The sequence below is a fragment of the Orcinus orca genome, chromosome 3 (assembly GCF_937001465.1).
Source record: "Orcinus orca chromosome 3, mOrcOrc1.1, whole genome shotgun sequence".
Taxonomy (NCBI): Eukaryota; Metazoa; Chordata; class Mammalia; order Artiodactyla; family Delphinidae; genus Orcinus; species Orcinus orca.
The window spans coordinates 129,732,382-129,751,140 of NC_064561.1; the positions used below are offsets into that span (position 1 = coordinate 129,732,382).

At 40.1% G+C, this 18,759-nt stretch overlaps 1 protein-coding gene across 14 annotated transcripts in view; it reads right to left on the bottom strand.

The window, feature by feature from the left end:
• The window catches only part of LOC101290040 (general transcription factor IIH subunit 2), a 66,266-nt gene that overhangs the window by 32,957 nt on the left and 14,550 nt on the right, over positions 1–18,759 (bottom strand). For 9 of the 14 annotated variants that reach the window (XM_033429961.2, XM_033429965.2, XM_033429962.2 and 6 more), the window contains 4 exons: positions 17,922–18,025; positions 17,252–17,354; positions 15,025–15,064; positions 98–671 (listed from right to left, as the gene is read on the bottom strand). In XM_033429961.2, the coding sequence (XP_033285852.1) occupies positions 98–671; positions 15,025–15,064; positions 17,252–17,354; positions 17,922–18,025 (821 nt within the window). The other 5 variants (XM_004270786.4, XM_049707686.1, XM_033429967.2 and 2 more) reach the window with 5 other exon arrangements.

The window sequence follows — 18,759 nt, forward strand, 5'->3', positions numbered from 1 at the left end:
CATTGACCAAGTGAGGAAAGATTTACAATATTGCAACTGAAACATGGAACCTAAACTTAATTCCAGCAAAATATTTCAGAAAATGACTTCAAACTACCTGTAAAGACAAAGCCAGCAGCTGAGAGCTCCCTTGGGGCTGTCCCTTGGGCATAAAATGGCCATTTCTGGTAGGACTTGAGTCTGGCCTTCTCTTCTTGGTATCTTGCTTTGTCGTCCCTCCTCAACTTGTTCTCTGGATTCTTTACTCTTATATCATATTTGGCAATGTTACCAACATCTTTGCCCAAAAGGAACTCACAATCTGGATGGAACTTCTTATGGTCTTCCATGGGGGGTCTCTGGAGGCTGGTACCAAAGAGGATTAAGCTACAGCAGAAGCACTGAACCCCAGATTTTATGTCAGTGAAATAAAACCCAGCCGCTGCCATCTCCTGGGGTGTCCATGCACTGTAGTCGTCATAGGTCACAAAAGTCTTTAACCTTTTTGCTTCACTACGCATTTGAGAATTAAAGCCTTTTTGCATTTTTTCTCGTTCTTTCTGCTCCTCTTTTTCTATTTCCTTTACATATTGAAGCATATCTATGCCTAGAAGACCAGACAGCTCCGGGAGCAAAGCATAATCAAACTGGGAAATCCTCTCGTCAGGGGCTTTCTCCTGGGCGGCCATTTTCTGAAAAGGGGAAGAAAATGTTCGTGAACATCGCCACCTGGTTTACTAGTCCTGAGGTTTGTTTCAACCCTTTATTCTTTCTGTTTTTTCTTCTGAATAACACTGATCTTCTGCTCATCATTTAGCCCAATTCAGAGCAAATATGCAAGTAGGTCTGTGACAGCAGACCTTTATCCTGCCCTCAACAGTAAGGTCACCTATGGAGCCCAAACAGTTGGAGGCCCCCTTATCAGAGCCTCAATTGTCACTTAAGTTAAAGGCATAAAATAGGGGATACCCATATCATCATATAACAACTTCAAAGATGTGTGCTTGCATTCTCAACATTTCAAGAATCAACAAGGTATTCCATTTAATACCTACAGGTGGAGTTGAATATTTCCACTCTACCAGCTTTGCTCTATGTGCCCCGCCTTAATCCAGCTCAGCTGATTTAGAATTTGCCCATCTACCCACATTTCTGCAACAGTTGCAGCTAATTGAAGATCTTGATTAAGCCCAAGCATGCCCTTCATTTGGCAGTACCTAATGCAAGGAAAAGATCTCCTTTGTCACTAATATGTTCAGTACATTTCAACAGTGGTTCCTCAGGAAGCTATATCGGTGCACAAGGTTACTTGGCTTTTTGACTGAAGAGCTCCTTCATTTCAGTTGTCTCTTCATGCCCTCTCCCATAGAGTCCCTTTAGTGGATATCAGATGAGGGTCACATTCCAAACAAAAGAAATATCTGCCCAATTCTCCCTCTGGTATCATGTTCCTTCCCTTTACAGAAGGAACCGGCCAAAGCTTGGTGGACTTGGCAGCCTAGGGCTCTTTCTTAGTACTTTCATTTTTGCCAAAACAGCCCAAACCATGAAAAGTGGGAAAGAGATTTAGAACCAGGGATGCCAGGCTGGCTGCTGAGGCCTTCCTTATTTGCCTCACTATTCTTGGCTGACTTTCCCTCTGTCCTTATTTCTGTTTTAACCTATTTAGCTGGTTCTTCTGGCTCTGGGTCTATCACCTTTAAATTCCATTGCTGGGGGCGGGGGAGGGATAAATTGGGAATTTGGGATTAACAGATACCCATTACTACATATAAAATAGATAAACAACAAGGATCTACTATATAGCACAGGAAACTATATTCAATATCTTGTAATAACCTATAATGGGAAAGGATCTTAAAAAAAGATATATATATATAAGTGAATCACTGTGCTGTACACCTGAAACATTGTGAATCAACTATACTTCAATAAATTTTTTAAAAATAGCAAAAAAAAATATTCCATTGCTGTGCTTTTCTTCCCATGAATAATTATAGTACTAGGGCAAATTCAAACCAGGATGGCCTCAGCAGCCAACCTGGCATCAGTGGTTCTACATCTTTCTCCCACTTTTCATCTTTTTTTCTCCTAAACAAAGCCGGAGCCAGCATTTAAATTAAGTCAAAAACTGTTCCCAGGACTTCCCTGGTAGTCCAGTGGGTGAGACTCCACACTCCCAATGCAGGGGGCCCAGGTTCCATCCCTGTTCGGGGAACTAGATCCCTCATGCATGCTCCAACTAAGTCCGCATGCCACAACTAAAAAAAAAAAAAAAAAAGGATCCCGCATGCTGCAACTAAGACCCGGTACAGCCAAAATAAGTAAATAAATAATAAATAAATTAAAAAAAAATTGTTCCCATTATTCCATTCACACTGCCAACTTCAGCAAGTACACAGGGTCAGATAACTGAAAAAACTCACAAGCCCCTACACAGTATACTTACTTCAGAATTTAATAAAGGTAGAGGATAAGGTACAAAAATACAGGCAAACATCAGAGAGGTCTCAGACTCCAGCCCCAGTTTCTAGGACCCTTTCTCTGTTGTTCAGGACATGCTTCATTTTAGGTAATGAACCACCTAGATATGTGCAAGGTACCTTGGTCTCAGGGAAACCACACTGTCACCTGAGGAGGGGTCTTTTATGCCACTCCAGTCACGTGGCCCGAAGTAGGCTGCCTGACCAGTCTCAAACAAGCTGGTACGGGCTGCCCCCTGGTCTCTCAGATCCTAGCACAGGGCTACATTCATCGCTAGTTAGTATGTTTCATTTAGGTTTGGCCAACAGACAACACCATGGCTCCAGGCCTCCCTGGAGGTAAATAAGCACAGGGTGGCAACAAACCAGCTGGAATCAATCCTGCACTTCTACAGCAAAGTTCAGTGGTCAGTTTTGCTGGTATCCAGGCCATTTCCAGGAGGAGAGAAGATCTCCAAGGCCCTCTCCAGGTTTCATGCTCATTAATTACAAGTGCTATGAGTGCCAGTGATGCTGCTGTGTCGTGCAAAGGATTTAAATCCACACCTGTATGACTCCAGTGCCTGTCCTCTTGCCTCCAAAGAGAGAAACAAGAGTAAGAGAAATAAGAGGGTCATAAGTTTAGGTGTGGAAGAAAAGCACTTTTGCCAGAGATGGTAATTTACTTACCTAGAGGTTTATCCAGAGCCCCGGTCAAATGGAAGGAGAATGCATAGTGTAAATACGAAGGCTCTCTTTGTCTTTTAGTGGGAAGCAGTGAGAACATATTTGAGGAACTGAAACTCAAAACAAGTTGCAGTTTTCTGAGAAATCACCAGTAAATGGTCTAGCGTGGTGAGTCAGCAGGGCTTAGTCAGGAACCAAAAGGTCTCACAAAACCTACCAAGTCCCACAGCGGAAGTGTTTTATTCTAAATAATTTAAGATTGGTTAACGTTTCTGGTGCTAGTATAAGTCTTACTTCTTTGACGGCAGTTTCCATCTTTCTGGTATCTTTTAGGGTTTTCTCTTTTATCTGTGGGTTATAAAATTTCAAAGTTATTGTGCCTCAGTGTGGGTCTTTCTACATTCATTGGACCCAGTGGACTTGTTTCAAGCTGAACGTGTGGGCCTCCCATCAGCCCTGGGAAATTATCTTCTATAATTTCTTTGGTAATTCCCTACTGCCTACTATCCTCTTTTCCCTCTTTCTGGTATTCCCATTATTCAGATGGGAATTTATCACTGAAGTTCGTATCTTTTTTTTTTTGCTCACATATTCTTTCGTGCTTTGGCTTTACTTTCTGGGAGGTTTCCTCTTCATTATCTTCCAACTTTACAATAAAAATTCTTTTTTTAATATTTATTTATTTGGCTGCACCGGGTCTTAGTTGCGGCACGCGGGATCTTTCAGTTGGGGCACGTGGGATCTTAGTTGCGGCATGCAGGATCTAGTTTCCTGACCATGGATGGAACCTGGACACCCTGCATTGGGAGCGCGGAGTCTTAACTACCGGACCACCAGGGAAGTCCCACCAACAGTAATTATTAAGTTCAGCAATTATATTTTCAATTTCCCACAGCTCTTTCTTGTTGTCTGTTTCTTATTTTCACACAATCTGATTTTTTTAGCCAATGCAATCTTTTATGAACCTCTCCTATGCTGTCAAATGACAAAATTAAAACAACTTAATAATGAGTTTGTTGTCCTTCAGTCAAGGGAAAGCAATCCATAGACTGGGGGGAGCACAGTGTCTCACAGCGCTGCTCCAGAGGGATGGGGGGAAAGAGTGGGTTTTATAGAGAAGAGGCATGATTGGCTAAGAGGTCAGGGATTCATTATACATCTAGCAGGTCAGGCAAACTAGGTAAAGCTGAGTTGGGGGATTGTGATTGGTTTATATTAGGTTTCCTTGACAGGTGTTTCCTCTAAGTGCAGGCTGACTTGGGTTTAGATTTGTGACTTGGGTTGGGCCACTGAGGCAGCCCCCATTTTGTGGGTCCCGATATACAAATTATCTTTATCAGTACTAATACAAATAAAGTTCACCTGCCTCCTGAATGATCTGTTTCCTCCAAGGCTAATTACCATTTACCTTTTTGTTCATTTTTCACATTACCAGCTTTCCTCAAATGTATACTGATCCTTGGTTTTCAATTCATGTTTGAAAATTAGGCGATTTCAAGGCTGACTGATCAAAATTATGGCCAAAAATTCTGATGAAAAGCCACATGAGTGTGACCTGAACCTAAGCCCTTTACTTTATGGAGAACAGATTGGGGAGCCAAGATTTACCCTGGAGAAGCCCTCAATGTCAGAGAAACACCTCAGAAAATGATTTCAAGTTAGCTGTAAAGTCAGAGCTAGTAGCTGAAAGCTCACTTGGTGTGTTCCTTGAGCACAGAATGGCCAGTTCTTGAAGTATTCTTCATTTTGGGATGCCCAGGGCCCACCCTAGCTCCTCTAAGTCAGCTGAAACAGTTTATTCCATTTTTTTAGAAGAGAAGAGTCCACTAATTTTTTGCCTCAGTGTTAATAACACCTGCATATTAAATAGTCTGATGGTGGGGTGGATGGAGTCAACTGTCTCATGCAGAGACTTTAATTTAGTCTCTTGATTTTCAGCCCTTCCCATCATTCCTGTCCGCCTTCAACCTGGCATTCTGGGCCCCCAGCTGCTCCAGGGTTCTGTACAAGGTACAGAGTCTCCCAGGGGTTACATGTGTATTCAGGCTGTGGGCTCCTTTGGTCTGTTTCACTGGTTACTACCATTCCATTTGAGTTTCCACCTTCCAAAAATTTGTTAAAATATTCTGTATGCTGATGGTCCCCTCCTGCTTTCTTAATTTTTCTGGGTTTATAGTTTTAAAAATCATTTCAATAATATTGTGTAATTATTACCAATAATAACTAAAATTTGCTTAGAGCCTACTACTTGCCAGGCACAGTTCTAAAAACCTTAGATATGTCCATTTAATCCCTTTAACAGTCCAAATGAAGTAGCTATTTTTATTACCTACAATTTACAGATGAGAAAACCCAGGCACAAAGGGGTTCAGATTAACCAGACAGTCTGGCAACAGAGTCTGCACTTTTAACCACTGTGTTTGGCTGCTATAAAGGCTAGATATTAAGGAAAGGCAAACCCAGGTGTCCCAGAAAGCTCATGCTCTCTCCATTTTGGTAGTTTAGCCAATTGCTGAGTTACCAAGTCTTCAAGCTGTTACCAGCCTCATCGGCATGTGAACTCCTCTAGCCAAGCTCTGGTCCAACAGGGCCTTTTACCCAGCCAAGAAGCAACCATTGTTAAATAGCTGACCCTTCCTAACTTTTGTATTAACACATAAAACAAGGACAGTGTTTTTTTGAAACACTTTCCCCGGTACATCCAGCTGCTCCTAGACCAGCAATTCTTTTTACAGGAAGTTTAGAGGTCAAGGGAACCTCTCTGCACTGCTGATTGTTCTGCCTGTAAAATTCTGCCCAATCAACCTTACTTTTCATCTATAATGTTATGTACATCTGTGTCCAATGCACATTACAGTTACTGTAGCACCCTGTAGATTTTGTTGCCGTTGTGAAATTTTTTTTTTTTACTATTCTATTTTCTAAATGTTTATTGATGATGTATAGGACTCTTTCTGATCTACTTTTTAAAATATAAATGTATTTTATTTCTTTATTTTTGGCTGCATTGTGTCTTCGTTGCTGCATACGGGCTTTCTCTAGTTGTGACGAGCAGCTCCTACTCTGCGTTGTGGTGCATGTGCTTCTCATTGCGGTGGCTTCTGTTGTTGCAGAGCACAGGCTCTAGGCACGCGGGCTCAGTGGTTGTGGTGCGTGGGCTCAGTTGCTGTGCGGCACGTGGGATCCTCCTGGCAGGGCTCGAACCTGTGTCCCCTACATTGGCAAGGGATTCTCAATCACTGCACCACCAGGGAAGTCCCTGGTCTACTTTTAATATATGATTGTAAATCCTCTTGAATTTTCTAAGTAGATATTTGTATTATCTGAATAGTTTGAGGGGCTTCCCTGGTGGCGCAGTGGTTGCGAGTCTGCCTGCCGATGCAGGGGACACGGGTTCGTGCCCCGGTCTGGGAGGATCCCACATGCCGCGGAGCGGCTGGGCCCGTGAGCCATGGCCGCTGAGCCTGCGCATCCGGAGCCTGTGCTCCACAACGGGAGAGGCCACAACAGTGAGAGGCCCGCGTACTGAAAAAATAAAAATAAAAAAAAAAATTCTAATACAAATAACTTCTTAAGGAGAATCTAAAGAAATGAAAAATCAATTCCAGGTTTGGGATTTGGTTTCTGTAAAGCTACCTGAGTTAATTTTTTTTTTAAGTTCAGAAGAATTCTATGACCAGGAACCTGTTTTTTAAGTTATCTATGTACCTCTGTAATATGATTAGAGGCAGTGCTTCTCCTACTTCAGCATTTATTACAGTCACCTGGAGGACTTGTTAAAACACAGATTGCTAAGCCTACTCCCAGAGTCTCTGATTCAATAGGCCTGTGATGGGGCCCAAGAATATGCATTTCTAAGAGGTTCCCGATGCTGCTGCTGCTGCTACTGATCCAGACACCACCCTTAGAATCACCGATTCCAGAGATCCTTAAAAGTTCCCTCTTCCTCTAAAGAATCGATTCTAAATACCTAAAATCCAAACTGAATTATCCCCTAAAACGGGTATATCCCAGAAAAGCCTGACACCTAAAAGTTAAAAGATTCTGCCCTAATAAGGGACAGAGAAGAGACTGGCCAGGCCAAAGTGCGTTAACTGGCGGCCTGCAAGCAAGTTTTATTTAGCCCGTGTGGTTTTAAAAAATTAGACGTCAACATTTAAAACTTAGGAGAATTCACTTAAAAATCCAGTTTTTCAGTTTCTGTTTAAATATCAAAATATACTGCCCGAGGGAAACTACATTCCCTGAAAGAAAAAATAGGCTGTGGCTGAGTAATAGTTACCTCCTTTGAAAAAACGTTTTTCTTTTGGACTAGGTAACAAATGCACATGTGCACATGTACACAAATGCACATGTATAAAATTCAAAAGGTACAAAGAAAGGTGTACGGTGAAATCGACATCTCTCTTCTACCCAAGCCCAGCATCTAGAGGCTGCCTCCTTTACATGGAACCAGTGCTTTCCAGATGCTACCACTTTGCATTTACCTGGCCCCTTTTCAAATATTTGCATTATGTGCCTGGTCCCCTCAGGCACCTGAATTTGCTTCTGAGCCCATTTTACAGCCCCTCTTCTGCATTCCCAGGCACTTGGTTTAGCATTAGCACTTTCACACTTGTTTTTAATTAACTAATTTTTTATTTTTATTTTTTAGCCATGCCACGCGGCATGTGGGATCTTAGTGCCCCAACCAGGAATCGAACGCATGGCCCCTGCAGTGGAAGTGCAGAGTCTTAACCACTGGACTGCCAGGGAAGTCCCCACGCTGACGTCTTTAAAGGTCTGCCTCTTAGACTGGGAGGGTCACAGAGCCACAGGTTAGGGTTTGTGTCTTCTTCTTGGTGTCTATATCCTGACGGCTAGGGTCTCATCAGACAGACAGCAGGTGTACAAGGCTTGTTGAGTGAATTAATGAATAAATGAACAAACTGTGCATTACTTCCAGGGCTCTGGCCTGAGGTGTGACTCAAATAACAATTTAGTCACATGAAATCAAGAATTTAAATCCCATAAGAACCCCATCAGTCTCCCAAGAAGAGAATTACAAAATGTGGAAAGAGGGCTTCCCTGGTAGCGCAGTGGTTGAGAGTCCGCCTGCCGATGCAGGGGACATGGGTTCATGCCCTGGTCCGGGAAGATCCCACATGCCGCGGAGCGGCTGGGCCTGTGAGCCATGGCCACTGAGCCTGCGCGTCCGGAGCCTGTGCTCCGCAGAACTGGACCCAAAAGGGGTATTAGGACACTCCTGAGGCTACTTCCCAGAAACATGACAATCTCCTGTGCCCTTTTCTTCCTTACTATAGGCCTCAGGGACTCAAACTTCTTGCCCTTTCACCTAAACTCTATCACCTACTAAAGATCATGGGATTCCACCACCCCACTTCCCAAGGGCTGGTTGTACCCTTTCTTTCTCACCAATCAAGAAATTATTTCATGTTATAAATTTGCCGATCACTACAGAGATACAGACAGCTGAACACAGGACCACAAACATGAGGAATTTCACAAAGTATTGAGAAATCTTACAAACTGTTTACAGTTCTTCCCTACTGCCATTCCGAGCAGCAGAAGCCCTGTTGTTCCCGCACTGTTTCACCATACGTTAGTGTTTGATTATGGCATGTACTCAGATATACAGTGGGTTACCGGTGCTTCTTAAATACAGGACTTACATGCTTTTAATCTACTTATCTCTCTTCTTCAGCCTCCAAATACTACTGCAATCTTCACCTTGCAATTATTCTCAAGGGCAAACAAGGTCACAACAAACAGAAACAGTGCACATATTGCCACATATAGGTGGAAATGTATTGTTTGCACTATGACCCAAATAAATGAAAAAGAAATTTTATTACAGTTCCCCTCCAACCTCCAGTTCCATACCTATTACCTTATTTGATGAACATGATTGCTTTCAGGCCCTCAACTAACAGCTAACATTTAGTTACCTTACTTTCATCTCCCTCACCACAACTTCCCAGGATTCCATAAGTTTTATTATTTTTGAATACTTAATTCATTTACAGGGCTTAAAATTGTTAACTATATAAAAATATTTAAAAATAATTCTTACTCTCCGCTGTGCTACACCACCACCCCAGGCAACCATTTTTATTAGTTCCGTATGTATTCTTCCAGTGTTTCTTTTTATTTAAAAAAAAAATTTTTTTTTTCAGCCACGTGGTGCGGCTTGTGGGATCTTAGTTCCCCGACCAGGGATCGAACCCGTACCCCCTGCAATGGAAGCGCAGAGTTTTAACCACTGGACCGCTAGAGAATTCCCTCATTTTTTTAAAAGACAGCTTTCTTGAGATATACTTCACGTACATGTAACGTAACTTATTCAAAGTTCATAATTCAGTGGTTTTTAGTATGTTCACAGAGTTGAACAGCCATCACCACAATCAATCTTAGAACATTTTCATCACTCGAAGAAGAAACTCTATACCCATTAAAATTCACTCTTTTCCCCAGCTGTTTGTAGTATTCCCCTACAATCTTTATTTTTGTAAGGTCCATAGTGATGTCTCCTCTTTCACTCGATCTTAGTAATTTGAGTCTTCTTTTTTTTTCTCTTGGTCAACTTAGCAAAATATTTGTCAATTGGTTGAACCAACTTCTGGTTTCACAGACTTTCTCTATTGTTTTCCACTGTTTCTTTTTGCTAAGACAAATATATATTTTTCCTTCTTCCTTACATAACAGGTAGCATACTATATATTCTGAACACTAGTATATTCTGAAGAATGTACTTCAGGTTGAAGAAAAATGATCCTCAACAGATCTGAGATGTAAGAATAAATCAAGAGCCATGAAAGTGGTAAATATGTGATTAAATCTTAATAAATACTAACTGATTAAAACAAATATAAATGTCTAGTGAAACACCAAAAGAATTAAATGTACAACAATAATAATAAATAAGTGAGGAAGGAGGAAAGTGAGGTTAAATGTGTTATCCGTGGGGAGGGTAAAGGTACAAGTTAACTTTAGGTTTTGATGTTATGAAGGAGTACTGGAAGCAGCGCTTCCTCAGATTCTCTTGGCCACGCCCTTCTTTCCAAGATGCTGCCTGCCTCCTCCTCTGCACTGCTGCTGCCTTTGCCCAGCTTCCTGAGCGGGCTGGAGTCCAAACTGAACTACACCAAGCCTATCTGACCTTCCAGAGTTGGCTGCAACGCCACACCACTAAGCCTGACAGCTGGCTCCCTTAGCAGTTACCAAAGGACCAGATGACACAGCCCTGTGTGGCAAGCCTTGGCTAGTGGGAAATGGAAGAAGTTAGGAAATTGCATTACCCTCCCCTCCTCCCTTCGACAGACTGTGCAGAGGGGCAGCTTCTCCTTATAAACCTTCTGGAGAAGTCCCAAACTCTAAGTGAACACACTTGCTGGGAGACTCCTATGACTCTTCACAGTTTGTTATCAAGCCTGGCCACTGTGATAACATATTGTTTCTCCTTGTCTCACTTTCCCTTTTTTTCCTTAACCATACTTCCCTAGATCTGCATCTCCCAAATAAAGCAACAATACTTTCACCTTTGCCTGAGGTTCTACTTTCTAGAGGACCCAAGTTAAGGAATTACGTGTACTGTAATTTCTAGAATAACCTCTAAAAGAATAAAAATAGAGTATACAGTTTCCAAACTAGTTTAGGAAAACAAAGAATGGTGGGAAACAAGCAATCCAAAAAAGGGCAAGAGGGACTTCCCTGGTGGCACAGTGGTTAAGAATCCTCCTGCCAATGCAGGGGACACAGGTTTGATCCCTGGTCCAGGAAGATTCCACATGCCACAGAGCAACTAAGCCCGTGTGCCACAACTACTAAGCCTGCACTCTAGAGCCCGTGTGCCACAACTACTGAAGTCTATGCGCCTAGAGCCCATGCTCCACAACGAGAAGCAACCGCAATGAGAAGCCTGCGCACCGCAATAAAGACTAGCCCCCACTTACCGCAACTAGAGAAAGCCCACACGCAGCAACCAAGACCCAACGCAGCCCAAAATAAATAAAATAAATTTAAAAAAAAAAACAAAAAAAGGCAAGAAAGAAGAGAAAAATGAAGATGGAGTAGTTGAAACAAATAGCACAAAGTAAGATGGTAGATTTAAACCAAAATGTATCAGTAGGCACATTAAATATAAATGGACTAAATGCTTCAGTTAAAACAAAACGACTTTCAGGAAAATAAGAAAGAATATGAAGTGAAATGTATAGATTCAACAGTATTTAAAATGAATCTAATTTTCATAATGAATTTTAAGCTTTAAGGAGTTTTCTAATCAAACAGAACTCAGAAAGACATACTATTCAGAAAGGTTCCTAATGTTAAAAAGTTTCCTTCACTATTGTAGTATACTGTGGAGTTCCATGAGGGAAACTAAGGCCAGAACTTACAGTATTATTAGATCACCATTTTTATTTCTATAATCTAAAACAAACCAGGATTTTCTCTATAATTTTTTTTAATTAATTAATTTATTTTTGGCTTCATTGGGTCTTCGTTGCTGCACGCGGGCTTTCTCTAGTTGTGGTGGTGGTGGGGGGCTACTCTTTGTTGCAGTGTGCCGGCTTCTCATTGTGGTGGCTTCTCTTGTTGCGGAGCACAGGCCCTAGGCATATGGGCTTCAGTAGTTGCGGCACACGGACTCAGCAGTTGTGGCTCGTGGGTTCTAGAGCGCAGGCTCAGTAGCTGTGGTTCACAGGCTTAGTTGCTCCGCGGCATGTGGGATCTTCCCGGACCAGGGCTCAAACCTGTGTCCCCTGCATTGGCAGGCAGATTCTTAACTACTGTGCCACCAGAGAAGCCCTCTCTATAATTTTGAGACTAGAAATTCCTCCTTATGTCTAACTAAAATATTCACCTTAACCTTATCAAGTATACAAATAAACCCCAAAATTGTAGAAAGAGATAAAGCAGCCCCCAAAAAGGCACTCAATGTCCCTTTTATATACAGTACTGTGAGTGTGTGTCTAATATATTTCTAAGTAACTCTTCAAGAGGTGCCTACTCATGGCCTTTCTTTTACTTCAAGTAGGGGGAGATAAAATATTCTGATTATGTTAAAGGCATCTCCTTCAAGCCACTGATACCTCTTGTGGACAGAGCAAAAGGAAAGAAGACAGCAGTTAATTTGGTTACCTAGAGCCGAAGTCTGTTTACTTGTAAAGAACCATTTGGGTCTAGGCGCAAAGAGTATGACTCTTGGGAGAAAGATCTGTACTTTGGTCAAATTATGTCTTAGTGTGTGTGTGCACACATGTGTTGCTAAAAATACATAATTCTTTCTAATAACCTATAAGGGAAAATAATCTGAAAAAGAATATGTATATATATATATATATAAAAAAACTGAAAATAATGCATATTCCTGGGCTTCCTCCAAGATTTATTGAATAGACTCTCCAGGGTGGGATTACATTTTCTTTACTGATAACATTCTTCACTAAGAATTGTTATTTATAAAATCATGAATATCATAGTTAAACTCAATCTAGAGTGACTAAAGTTCATAGATTTAAAATAAACATACCTGTGCTACGGAAACCTGATTCACTCTCAGAAGGGTATATCCTAGAGAGAGTCCTGCCTATAACAGTATATCTTCATTGAACCTGAAACATGGACCTCATCATACATTCTCACCTACATTTTTCTGATGACCCAGGGTAGGAAAGTTGAGGGGGATTAAGTTAAACAGTCCCTGGGTATGAACCCGAGTGAGGCTAACAAGGATAGTTCATTAACCTGAACTATAAAAGGTAAGCCAGTCTCAGATAACAAACCACCAAAATGGTGGTATTAGATATACACCATTAAGTAAATACTTTACCAATCATTACAGAGGAAGCTTTACAGTAATAGGTTTCTTAGACTTTCCTTTCGAACTGTTCTTCACTGGAGTTTCTTCTAAAGAATCATTTTATTTACAGTCGCAAATGTCTTTTTAACACATTCAATGTGTATTATATGCTGGAATCAAATAGCTGAAGGAGCTGGAATCTTATGAATACAGCCAGGACAACAATGGAGAGAGTCATGAACAAAAATATCACAGTCCACACAAAAAACATTTTGGCACACAGTGCAAACATAGACCTGCAGTGAAAAGAAGAAAACTAAATTTAAAAAGTAGTTTCCAAAAGTTAGGTACAGCATAGTTAGAAGACATTCAAGTTGCTTCGCTCTTTTATATCTCTATCACTTTTTCCCTACTCACCTACCAACTTTATTAGTTCCAATGTACTATATATTCTCAAATAGAAGGCAATTAATTTCTTCCCAAAAAGTACTCCTTAGAAATGAGGGAAGGGGCTTCTCTGGTGGCTCAGTGGTTAAGAATCCGCCTGCCAATGCAGGGGGCATGGGTTCGATCCCTGGTCCATGGAAGATCCCACATGCTGCGAGCAACTAAGCCCGTGTGCCACAGTTACTGAGCCTGCACTCTGGAGCCCACGAGACACAACTACTGAAGCCCATGCGCCTAGAACCCGTGCTCTGCAACAAGAGAAGACACCGCAATGAGAAGCCCGTGCACCGCAACGAAGAGTAGCCCCTGCTCGTTGCAACTAGAGAAAGCCTGCGCACAGCAACAAAGACCCAATGCAGCCAAAAATAAATAAATGAGATAAATAAATTTATAAAAGAAAAAAAAAAGAAATGAGGGAATAACTTCGTTTTTGAGTCCTTAAAGTCCCCTGGGGACTTCCCTGGTGGCGCAGTGGTTAAGAATCTGCCTGCCAGTGCAGGGGACACTGGTTCAAGCCCTGGTCTGGGAAGATCCCACATGCCGCAGAGCAACTAAGCCCGTGTGCCACAACCACTGAGCCTGCGCTCTAGAGCCCGCGAACCACAACTACTGAGCCCGTGCACCACAACGACTGAAGCCCGCACGCCTAGAGCCCGTGCTCTGCAACAAGAGAAGACACCGTAATGAGAAGCCCTCGCACTGCAACAAAGAACAGCCCCCACTCATCACAACTAGAGAAAGCCCACGCACAGCAGCAAAGACCCAATGCAGCCAAAAATAAATAAAAATAAGATAAATTTATTAAAAAAAAGATGGTGTCTTCTTAAAAACTTTCAAATGAGTCAAATAGTGGTTCTAGTGAGGATGCAGCTACTGATGTCAAAGAGGCATGTAAAACTTAATAAAATTGTTTTTTTAATTGGATTTTTATATATATATTTGGGTTTTTGGGGGGGTTTTTTTGGCATGCCTCAAGGCTTGTGGGATCTCAGTTCCCCAACCAGGGATTGAACCTGGGCCACGGCAGTGAAAGCACCGAATCCTAATCACTAGACCACCAGGAAACTCCGATACAACTGTTTTATGAAATGTGAGAGTAGAATAAAACAAGCCATCCTTTCAACTAATATTTTATATAGTTTATAAAGTATAGTTTTAAATATGGACATGTAACTAAATTAACAAAAAATTAAAACTAGACAGTGATCTATCTTATTTGCAACTTTATATAAGTTTATATGTTCCAATTGGCCCCATCGAAATTTTAAAAAATATTTTCTCAGTGGCACAATGGGGGAATAACCTTTGGTCTGCGGTCACCTTAAATGGTAACTTCAAAATAAGTTATGAGTGCCTAAAGTACAACATGGAGAAAAAAACTTTTAGTATTTCCAAACTAATATTTCAGTATTTCAGTTTAGCTTACAAACTGAAAAAAAGTACTAAAATATCTTTATAGCAAAATTAGAATGCAGAATTACAAAACAACTGTTTGTAATAGCTCCCATTTTATCTCTACCTACTGTTATACTTCTAAGGAATAACCTGATATAAGCCTGGTCTTTAACAATCTATTGAAAACTTATAATACTATTTCCTCAATATTTATTATACAATACTTAATATTTACAAAGCACATGAACTTACATGTTGGTCTTTCAATTCCCCCTGACAGGCATAACAAAATCTGAAAAAGAAAGTTTAAGAATCATTTTGTTAAGGACTCACTCATTAAAATAGCTCAGGAAAATTTCAACAAGAATTCTCTTATTAATAAGTACAGTTGACCCTTGAACAACACGCAGGCTAGGGGTACCAATCCCCGAGGTCAAAAATCTGAGTATAATTTTACAGTTGGCCCTCTGGCTCTCTGACCCTCCATATCAGCAGTTCCACATCCGAGGATTCAACCAACTGTGGATCATGTACTGTAGTATGTATTTATGGAAAAAATCTACAAGTATGTGGACCCTTGCAGTTCAAATCCGTGTTGTTCAAGGGTCAACTGTAATTATCTTTACATATGATTTTTAGGAGAAAGAATTAAGAATCCCAGTAATTTAAGAAAATTCCACAGTAAATCCCAAGGTCATCTGACAGCTTAAAATCTTCCTTAAACAAATTTTATTTTATTTTCATCAAGGTTAAATATGAGTATGATTTCTCAGCTTGTATTCTGCAAGGGAATTAAGACCTACAGAAAATGATTTGCATGATTATTTTTCAACTTTCCCAAAGACAGCAGACAGCTGGTACAAGTCTAGATGGATAGAAGTTAATTTATCATAAAAATGGATGCCTAAGGGCTTAATTTTCAAGGAATGGTTTAAAGAATTAAAAGTTCTCAAAATTTATTACAAAAGAGAGCAGTTCTGTCCCTACCCACTCCCACTTCATTTCCAGAGCAAATGCTCATAGTGCTACCTCTTGGTTTTTTTTCATAGGCCATTGGCTATGATCCTGCCACTACAGAAGATGAGATTTTAATTCTCTTTCAACTATCTTGAACCAATAGCAATGGGTACACATAACTACATAGAAAGAATTGAGAATGACATTTGTTAAGTCATTTTGGATAGAACAATATTAAATGTTTAGTTTATTATGACTACATAGACATATTCATCTGAGCCATGCCATACAAATTTTCCTCTCTGTAAAACACTTTCTCCTGGAGTTAATAACTGTATTGTTATTCATAAGCTTAACTTTTCTAATTACCACTAACTCAGCCCCAACCGATCCCTGAGAAGTCTGAATATCCTCTTGTTATGTTCAGCTACATCAGGAATTCTATAGTTTCCATCCTCTGGTGACATCTCTCCTGGAGCATTCTGACCTTCTCCAAACTAGACTGACTGTTCTCCATATCTGACATACAAGTGTCATTCTAGGACGTCATCCTACAGCTTTCTTTAGCCACTTTTGAATTAGGTAAATATTCCTATTCTCTTTCATTCATTCTCTTTCTCAATTCTTTTGAATCATCTCTTCCACAGCTTCCCAAGAAAGTCTCTTGAGACCTTACAAGTCTGAAAATATCTTTATTGTACCTGCATATTTTTTTTTGGCTGCACTGCGCGTCATGTAGGAACTTAGTTCCCTGACCAGAGATCAAACCCACACCCCCTGCATTGGAAGCACGGAGTCTTAACCACTGGACTGCCAGGGAAGTTTCTATTCTACCTACATTTAAATACCTTGGCTAGGTATATAATTCAGGTTGGTAATAATTCTCATTCCAAATTTTGAAGGAAATTGCTCCCTGTCAGCATCCAGTGTTGCTCACAAGAAGCCAAACAATTTTAATTCCAGGTCATGTGACCCAATTCTCCCTCTCCAGAAATGTTTAGGGTTAGTATTTTGCTGTGTATTCTGAAATTTCACAATGATACACTTTAGTGCAGGTCTGCCTTCAATATGTCAGGCACTTGACAGTCCCTTTCTATCTAGAAATTTTTTTCCTTCGACAGCAGAAAATATCCTTGAATATTTCTTTCATACTCTTCATTTGATCTTTTCTTTATTTTTTATATTATTTTGATATTAGGCCTTCTGGATAAATCTTCCAGTTTTACACCATGGAAATCAGCAAATGCTACAAATCGGGGCTTTTTTTTTTTCTTTTTGGAGAGCTGATTTACCAACATACCACCACTCTTACTACACATAGATGGGTTTAGGGAAATTAACAGATCTCCGGAGATCCAGATCTGTTTAAAGAATCATTTCAGTCATAAACAAGGCATTCTACATCTCATTTTCTATATTAGCAGTAATCGTGACCAAGTGAATATGACTCTTTTTAATGTAGTAACAATATATTCAAACATTACCACTTGTAACAGATACAAATTACTCAAAACTCATATACCTTTCTCCATTATGTTCTTCCAGGGGAATATCTTGAAAAGCATCCAAAGGAAATAAGTGATGGTAAGACCGTGCCAAGTGGGGAGCAGACACCAAAGTAAGACCTAACACATAAAGCAGAAAGACATATTTAATAACCCAAACCTCATAAAGATGATGGCTGACATGTCAAATGATATAACTTAGACTAAATATTTTCAAGTTCTTTTTTTTTAGGATTGCAGGCATTCATTTCTCTAGTTTACCTGTGGCCATAAAAGGAGACTCAAGATGAAGTCTTAGTTCTGTCACTAAGTATGTGACCTCTCTTGGCATATTTCCTTACTTATAAATTAAATAAAATTCTACAATTCTGTTACTTTAACTTCTCATTCTCCTTATATATATTTATTTTATGAAGAGCTGCAAAAACATCTACTAGATCTACTGCACTGCCTTTAAAGAACATAATTTTTTTCAGAAAGAGAATTAGGAAACTCTTTTAGAATGCCATGTTTATTTTTAAAAATGGAGTACTAAGCACACAATGAAAAAAAGTAATCTATGTCTTTTTTCACAGATTAAATCCAGAAACATAGGCAGAGCTTAATATTTATATTTATTTTAATAGCAATATAGGTAAGAAATTATTCAAGATTAATTTACTGGATCATGAACAGTTGGTTTCTTACCACAGATTTTACATTCAACAGGAAGCTCACAGTATTTTGCCCGACACTGTGGGCAGAAATAGCCTCCTAATGTAAGTCCTGGCTCAGTGTTGCTATCCAGATGCCTGTGGGGGGAAACATTACTTTTTAAAAAGTGATATATAAAGATGTGAGCAGTTAGAGCAAAAGCCACTCTGATTTTAAAACCTTCAAGTTGTTTCACTGCTCACTTACACTCTGTTCATTTTTGTCTTTTTTTTCCTCTCTGCATTTTGTTTTGAATAGTTTCCATTAATGTCTTTGAATTCACTCACCTTCTCTTCTTCAGTGACTAATCTGCTGTTAATCCTAATCCATCTTATTTTTCATCTAAAACACTGTATTCTTCATCTCTAGAAATTTGATTGGGGTCCTTTTTCTATCTTCCATATCTCCTATCATACTCATGTACTCCTCAACTTTCCTGAGCATATGAAGTATATTTACAATAATTATTTTAACACCAAACCTATTACTTCTATCAACTGTGTTATTTCTGGATATGTTTCCATTCTACGATTTTTCTCCTTGTTATGGGTCATACTTTCCTACTTCTTTGCATGACTGGCAATTTTTGATTGGTTGCCAGATATTGTGAATTTTGCTCTGTTTTGGGTGCTGGATTTTTTTTTGCATTGCCTTAAATACACTGTGGCTTTTTCTGGAATATACTTAAGTAACTGTGAAATAGTATGATGCCAAGACTTGCTTTTAAGTTTGTTAGGCTGTCCAGAACAGCTGCTAGTCTAGAGTTAACTTGGTTTCATTACTGTGGACTCTATTCAATGCCTGCGGTGTTAAGAGGCCTTTCCACACTGAC